Here is an 8,538-nt window from a genome sequence, read left to right on the forward strand (position 1 = left end):
AAGCACAAAGACACCCATTGTCCCAAAGAGCAAATCCATACAAGTGTTTTCACTCACGCGCTCACATGTACACAAACACACGCATACACGCACACGCACACACACACGTCTTAATTAGAATCTACAAGTACACAAAGTGCTGTCACACAAGCTGTCAAACTTCCCATTAAAGTGTGAAGTGGAACATCAACAGTCGAACAAAAACCAACCATGTTGTCACTGCAGACTGGTGTACCTCGTCACAAAATGGTTTGTTTTCTTGGTTTTGTTTTTTGGAACATTGTGTCCATCGTGATGAATTGACTCAAATGTACATCCTCATCGCCATCGCGGTCAGTCCCCTGTACCCGGTACACTATTCAACCACTACAGACCTACTAAGATCACCGCCAGGGTTCATGGACAGACTGAAGACAAAGCCACAACCTCTCAGTGGGTAGAAGATCAGACCGTTTGGTGGCAATGTGTGGCACAATTGTATTTCATTCTGCCAGTCACTGATAGATGGTGATGAGTTGAAGGCTTGAAGTAAACGCCTTTGGTGTTTAGTTTTAGTGTGTGGTTCAACGTCATACCAATGTTCCCTGGACAGTGTTTTCCTTGTGCTGGTTCTACAGACTGAAAGGGGTTGGAAGGGATTCTGATTTAAAGTATATTACTCCTCTATTTTTGCCTCGTATTTTCAAACACACAAGTATTTTTAACCTCAATCTCATTTTCAAAATGTTGAAGTAGCCCGCGATTTCCATCCAGATCCTAAATGCTTGTTAGGCTTCGTTCTATGGCGTTGTTTTGTTTGAGAACTGTGAATTTTGTATAGAACCAGCGAAATGTTTATCATGGATAATTGAACGCCTGCATGTCAATTCATTATGTAATGATCACCCAGGTGTTGGTTAATGGCTGCTCTGCACTGATAAGGAACTTTGTTTTTTATTTAATTTAACATAACTTGCGTAATATGTTTAGGAATACTAATTAGACTAAAGACATGTTGCATAATGATATCTATCTCATGCCACATTATTGTTCTAATGCTAAGCCAAGTTAATATTAGCCTTTACATGTGCCTTTCATTCTTTTTTAAATCCACAACCTAACCAGAATACTAGCCTTTGGATAACTATCGGACAGGTGACCGTTTTTCTTTTTTACATAAATTACTTCAAAAGTGAAAGTAAATGTTGCTACCCTAACTATATGGACATTTTAAGTCAAAGCAAGAATGAAAAACCCATGAAAAGATGTGTAATATAAATGGTGGGGCAGAAATTAAGATTATTGCAGAAATTATATTTTGCACAGCTCTTTATACTTTTCTTTTGAATTTTATTTTTTGTGTAATATCAATGTGTGCATTACCCATCATGAATCACGTTGTGTTACAGTTCATAAAGATATAAATAAAATGTTTATTCCAACATATGGCAGACAACATATATAGATGAAGCTTTTATAATATATATTTCTGATGGCCAGATAGTCAGGCATTCACTAAAACTAGAGATACTAGTCGGATCCATACAAAAAAAAGGATAGCAACTTAAAATGGATGGAATTGTCCCAGGAAAAGTCTGCATGGTTGTCTTGTTAAGATAGTCCAGCATGTGTGTGATGTATCGCAATGTTTCAGCATTGTTCTGAATGCCTCAGTCAATGTTTATATCTTAGTTTCGATGGCGCATTGATAGATAAAGTAGGCTTAGTCCACCAATTGACTTGCTATGGTGGTTGAGTGATGATGGTGGAGATTTTTTGTAATTGTGGTAAATCACAAGAAGAATTGTGAATCAAGTGACGAATTGTCTTAACATTTTTGTATTAATCTGTCATTTTCCTTTCTTGTGAGATACAAACACACTTCTGTCTCTTAATGTAACTATTTCAGATGGTTCCAATTAATGTTGTCAAAACTGTATCCGCTTTGTAGCATAGAAAAATAAACAAGTAATTTGGATGGTTCTGTAGATGTGTATTGCTTTTTATATTTGTGAATGAAATGACAGGAGGGGGCACTATAACCCTCGCTGGGCGGGGCTGGCTTGCAGTAGATAATATTTGTGTTTCTGCTTTTAAGGTTAAAAATCCATACTGTTACTGTAATGCATTGAGTTAGGTCAGACCTAATGATAATCAGAGGCATTTATCTATTTCTTCAGTGATAGTTTTTGGTTCAGGACTGTAGTGTTAACATATTGTATGCAGAGTCCTGCTTATCAGATCGCGGGTGATCAAATAAGCCATTAAATAACTTAACGCCAGTGGACTGGTAGTCTGTCCCCGTGAGGTTCCTCCCACCAGTATGGACCTGACCAGTTCACCAATGTGGAATCAAATCGGAAAGAAAATCTGTTCAATACATTGTGGTCCCAAAGGAATATGGCAACACACCAAATATAACACTGCTAACCTCAATAGATGAACCAAAGCAGTTTGTTTAGAGCAAATGTAGTAAATTATAACTTAACTCTGTTCTCAATGTGTTGCGGTATGGCATTCAACTTTGTTCAACGTGTATATATGTTAATGCTTGTATAAATACATCCATTATGTGTTCTGCATATGGATTGAGTCCAGTGACCATGAGGTATTTTAGCACACATGGAATTATATAAAAAGCATCTCCTGGTTTCCCAGCAGTGAGGTGATGAAATAAAATAAGAATCCCCCCCTTCCACACACAAGAACGTAGTCTGAGCCTTGGTCAATCCACGGACAACCTCAAGTAAATTACAACATCCTGTTTATTCCACTGCTAGTACAAAGGGGGGGGGGGGGGCATTTAAAGAGAAACCAACACACTACAATTCACTGGACCTAATAAAAAACCGGTAACGCCAACAGCTACTGGTTTCGTTCCTGTGGTAAATTGCCAGGATGATGATTAAAAGCCATTTTAGGACCATTTGGAGTCCCGGCTCGGGAGAGTCAGAGTCCACAGCCTCGCTGCTTCCTCTCACAACATAAAGAATAAACTCTGGTGAGCTGGAGGCCGCCTCAGGGCTCGGGTCGGAAGGACGACGGCAGGTTGGTCCCTGGAGGGGCGTCCTCTGTGACGGAGGGCTGTGGTGTGTCAGCCGTGCCTGTGGGGGGCGCTGCCGCCGCCGCCGCCGCCGCCGCCGCCGCCTCCTTCTTCACCAGCTCGGGCTCGTCCTGGCCGGCCTGGGGCGGGTGCACCAGGACCCGGTCGATGATGCCAAAGTCCTGGGCCTCGATGGGGCTCATGTAGCGGTCCCTCTCCATCACGCCCTCTGACACATGAGAATTGGGGTGGATGTAAATTGTGTCGGAGGAAACAAACAAACCAGTGAACCCATTTCCGAAAGTTAAACCATTTTTTCCAACATGGTCTTAAATGATCGTCTACATAGTAATCTTTGCCATTTTAACACCACAACTGAAATAAGATCCCATTTTAGAAAAAACAGTGACTGATTTAATGACGCATATCTTGTTGTAATTCCAGCTGAAACATTGAACAGGCTCTTTAAAAAAAAGTGTAGTGTCAAGAATTGAGTGGCGTCTTCTTAGAAAATAAGTCAATGGGGAAAATACGCTGACTCCGAACAACCCAACAGAGTTGTCAAAGTTGGTTCAGATATAGAAACTGCTTGCGAGCAGGTCTCCAAAAGGTAGAGCCCCTCTTTGGTGACAGGGGGCACCATAACTCGTAGTCAAAGAAAAACTACCAGCATCATTACTCCATCAATCACAAGTTAGCTTCAGAGTACCCCAGGGACTTCAAACTTTCCATGATCACTCATTAGCCTTGCTAGCATCAGCGTAGTCAGGAAAATTGCGCAACCGACAAGTTGGCTTACACAGCCAAACTCATTTTCTTTATTTCCCTGTAGCTTCTCCTACGCCGTTGGATGGGAGGGGTAGGAGTTGGGTATTCAGATGATAGCAACCTGCAACCTCACTACTAAATGCCATTCAAACTCTACACACTGCACATTTATAATGAATTAAAACCTGTTTATCAGACTAACGACCTACCGATGTGCTCCAGCGGTTGGCCTGTGTGTTTGGCATAGATTCTGTTGATCTGCCTCTTGAGCTTCATGATCTCCTCAGCCTGGATGGCGATGTCTGTGGCTTGACCCTGAAGAGACGGATTTACGAAAGTTAAAAATCAAAATATCGAGTTTTTGCAAAGATAGTCTGAAAATGTGGACCAAATGTCCCCACATAGCACAAGAAACTCTTCAGACCTTTAGTTTAACTCATGTATGCAATACTAAGGGAAAAAGTAATCTCTTCATCTGGTTGTCTGCTGATTCAATAAATAAAGTTAAATACCATAAAATCTGAATCTTGTGTCAGGGACAGCCTCAAGTCTATATGCATCACAGCGGTTGTTTCTGAAGTGTGTTTCTACACTTTTAGCCGATTTATTAACAAGCGGTGCTAACCTTAAGTTAGTTAGTCTACTGAATGTAAGGCCGTTTAGCAATGATTGAATATTCAGCTTGACTACAATAAACCCTGTCAACAATAAAGAGATCACTAACATCCCAGAACTCTCCCTCTGCCCTCAACGTCATCCCAGGACGTGCCATGCATCGGCGTGCACTGCCTTACCCGGGCCCCGCCCGACGGCTGGTGCACCATGATGCGGGCGTTGGGCAGGGAGTGCCTCATGCCGGCCGTGCCTGCGGCCAGCAGCAGGCTGCCCATGCTGGCGGCCTGGCCCACGCACCACGTGGAGATGGGGTTGAGGATGTACTGCATCGTGTCGTAGATGGCCAGGCCGGCCGTCACCACGCCGCCTGGGGATGGAGACGTGGACTTTAGTACCAACACTGTGGAGGTCACGGTACCAGCTCAGCGAGCCAGGGACTTTAGTACCAACACTGTGGAGGTCACGGTACCAGCTCAGCGAGCCAGGGACTTTAGTACCAACACTGTGGAGGTCACGGTACCAGCTCAGCGAGCCAGGGACTTTAGTACCAACACTGTGGAGGTCACGGTACCAGCTCAGCGAGCCAGGGCAGCACTATGGTTCATCTACAACGTACTGCAGTACAGTGCAGTACAGTTGGATGATACCAAGTCGACCTCTGCCAAATAAGTACTATGCTGATCGATGCGGCTTCAACATACCAGGTCAGGGTTCGTCTTCAAACTAATATCCAACTAATATCCAGTAGCAATATCATTAAAACATTTGTTTAAAACAACATCTCTTCTGCAATTCTATTCTATTCTATTTGTTGGTGCATTATGTTCCATCAGACTACTTTACCAGGACTGTTGATATACATGTGAATGGGCTTGTTGTTGCTTTCGGACTGCAGAAATAGCAACTGGGCGATCACCAGGCTTGCTACTGTATCATCAATCTAACAGAGCAAAAAGAGGAAGAGAAAGCAATGACATAGCTGGAACAGGCACTGAAGTACACCCTTTTTGATGATGCAGAAACTTTAGATTCACATCCAGGATTGTGTAGAGAACATCCTCATGAATTCAAACTAGGGAGTTTGCAGGATAAACCAAACATGAGTCGCACAGGAAAAACTTACCGGGCCCATGACGCAAATAATTCTTTCCCTGAGCAGACGTGAGTAGATATCATAGGCTCTCTCTCCTCTTCCCTAAAGAAAAAACATACAGACATAACCTTTGTTAATCAGGCCCTGGATTAGCCACCACAAGGCACAATGAACCTGAAGATAGATTGAAAGCAACATTTGAGTACTTTTCAAATACTTTAATGAGGCCTAGTTCATGTAGGTTAATTATTATATTGGTTTTCATACTGTATGGTAACACTGTTACACACACTCAGAATACTCAGGACATTGGGCTGCCTGATTCACTATACCCGGCAATAAAGCATACATAAAGTTGTATAATTCTCTTAACAACCACACCACCATTTGGGCCTAAAACTACACAAGACAGACTGCTAAAAGAGGTAACCATCATCTAAACGGAGGGAAATTTATTGTACAGGTTATTAGAAATATGTACAGAATTTAAGAATCGAATACACATCTATTATACTATTAAACTACTACTACGTTGCAATCAAACAAATGAGGGAGAAAGGTGCAATTGTCTCATTATTTTGGGAGAACCCCGTCGATGCTATAGGGGCGAGAGACTCTTACACCAGCCAGAGCAAAGCCCCATCTTCTCTTCATTGCCCCTCATTTAAAAAAATAAAAGTGCACTGTGTCGATATACTGTAAGGGTCAAAGAAGCTTAACCCTCATTCGGATGGGGCCATCCACATCTACCAATGCACAAACGGTAACCACACATATCCACACACACTCTAAAAGGCTAAAGACTAAAAGCAATCCGACGTCAGTACGCCACCGGCCTACGGAGCAAAGTGAACGTTCACCAACTGGTTGGCAAAAAACTGTTTGAAATTTGCAAAAACATAGAATTGTGCTCCTTTTTCTCTAAATGGCATTCTTATTTAAGTAACAGTGACACAATGGCGTAGATTACCATGTTGCACTCATATATGAGATATTACCCCGTTTGATACAAAAACAAAACGATTCACTGAGCCTCCACGGCCATTGATCAAGCCTTACAGTTTGCTCCACAACCATGGGTACAAGTGGACTCCTCCAAACAGGAGTTTGGTGAAGGGATCGGGTACATTTGATTGCTGAAATTCCAAATCCCAATGCACTCTGTAACAAAGAGATGAAGGAAAATCATGAATAACATAAGTTATAAACATAAAGAATTAATTCACATTTTTAGAGGAGGAAGCAGATTTGTGTTTAGCTAATAGTTAAGATTATTTGTGGCTTCATTATAAAACAAGGTATTCAAAGCTTGCAAGGCCAGAGATTGCACAGCATGGTTTGGGTTCTAAATTAATGCAATTGATAGAGGGGAACCCTTATCACACACACACACACACACACACACACACACACACACACACACACACACACACACACACACACACACACACACACACACACACACACACACACACACACACACACACACACTTTGGGGCCATGCTGCTGTACTTGGTTAAAAGTTATTCTACTATCGTTTTTATTGTGCGTCTCATCTTATTTTCGAAGGGTAGGTTACGTAGTTGGACGTCCTTGTAAACGTTGCCGAGTATGACAGCTCAAAAAGGGTTTAATGTTCATGGCGTGACTTCTTAAAATCGGATCATTTTCCTATGACTACATGACTGAGCCATTAGTACGTAAAAAAAAAAGTATAACAACACCGCGGAAAAATAATTTACCATACGTTACATCACCCTAGGTCAAAATGACTGGCCTACAGAAGTGTTGCTATCCTCATCCAGCGGTAGCATACTAGCATAACAAACTTTGCCGCGTACACACAACTACATTTGGACAACACAGCTAATTTAAACCAGCTGTCTCATTAAATACATATGCGAATCCACCGTTTTAGATTTAATCCCGTACTCACTCGTATTGACATGTTGGAATCCGCTCTGTGCGACTTCTTTTGAGGTTGCACCGGACGTTGCTCACACAGCAAGTTCCGCCCTCCAGGCTCCAATGCTTTATGTGTGTGTTGCAAAAAAATAAACCTCGTGGAAAAATAAATGGGTACATTTTTAAATAGGGACCATAATGAATATGGAACAGTAATCAGAAACAAATGAGTAATACATTTTCATAATTATAAATAACCAAACAAACTGACAGTCAGTGTATCTCTTTGAAAAGTATCATATTGTAATACAATTTATTTGTATTTAATTGAACTGATGTTCGATTTTTGATTTGAATGAAACCTTGATTTTGCGTTAGGATAGTTGGGGAATAACGTTTGTGATAGGCCAATACAAACACAGTCATATATTTATTATAAACTATGGCTTGATAACAAATCCAAGTTATGTAGTTTTAGCATCAGAATGTTATAAATCACTATATTAAAACAAATTTGCATTTTAAGTCTGTTAAATAAATATTGAAGAATTGATTTTACATGTTATTTAAGCAATAACATACAACACTAATCCATCTATTAATTTGAATGCTCTTGGTGAAGAAAAAGTAATTTGAGACAGGTGAATAACCTGCATCAATATCGCATAGTTAGACCATAGTTCACTTGAGGATCATACAGCCATATGTTGCATGGAAAACAAATATACTGGCATTACATCATGTGATACTTTTTCAATAACCTAAAAAGCATAAAAACAATTTCACTGTGATTATGTAATGCAACATCCAAAGCAGTTGTTAGTGTCCCCTGTAGCCTCTGAACAAGGCAATCCTTCAGTTGGACTTGGGACACACAAACACCCACTCCATCCCCCTACACACACACACACACACACACACACACACACACACACACACACACACACACACACACACACACACACACACACACACACACACACACACACACACACACACACACACACACACACACACACACACACACTTAAATTAAAAGCTTGACACAATGATTGAATCCGATTCTTGCATTTTATTTATCTTCCTTTTTTTGTAAATTACAAGCTGAGCATAATGAATCAGAATGTATGGTGGA

At 41.2% G+C, this 8,538-nt stretch overlaps 1 protein-coding gene across 1 annotated transcript; it reads right to left on the reverse strand.

The window, feature by feature from the left end:
* Window positions 1-1,458: 1,458 nt before the first annotated feature.
* clpp (caseinolytic mitochondrial matrix peptidase proteolytic subunit) lies at window positions 1,459-7,530 on the reverse strand. The gene is made up of 7 exons (XM_056605322.1): window positions 7,435-7,530; window positions 6,558-6,659; window positions 5,529-5,600; window positions 5,249-5,345; window positions 4,585-4,772; window positions 4,000-4,105; window positions 1,459-3,251 (listed from the first exon to the last, which is right to left on the reverse strand). The coding sequence occupies exons 1-7, from the start codon at window positions 7,444-7,446 to the stop codon at window positions 2,998-3,000; spliced, it is 831 nt and encodes a 276-aa protein (XP_056461297.1). The 5' UTR covers window positions 7,447-7,530; the 3' UTR covers window positions 1,459-2,997.
* Between the last annotated feature and the right edge of the window lie 1,008 nt (window positions 7,531-8,538).

Source organism: Gadus chalcogrammus, chromosome 2 (assembly GCF_026213295.1).
Source record: "Gadus chalcogrammus isolate NIFS_2021 chromosome 2, NIFS_Gcha_1.0, whole genome shotgun sequence".
Classification (NCBI taxonomy): domain Eukaryota; kingdom Metazoa; phylum Chordata; class Actinopteri; order Gadiformes; family Gadidae; genus Gadus; species Gadus chalcogrammus.

What these genes read in the sequence shown, in the direction of transcription:
- clpp (XM_056605322.1), bottom strand. An exon ending in AGCCGTCGGGCGGGGCCCGG is followed by an intron (nt 4,106 to 4,584) that starts GTAAGGCAGTGC and finishes CCGTCTCTTCAG; the next exon opens with GGTCAAGCCACAGACATCGC. An exon ending in CCAACCGCTGGAGCACATCG is followed by an intron (nt 3,252 to 3,999) that starts GTAGGTCGTTAG and finishes CTCATGTGTCAG; the next exon opens with AGGGCGTGATGGAGAGGGAC.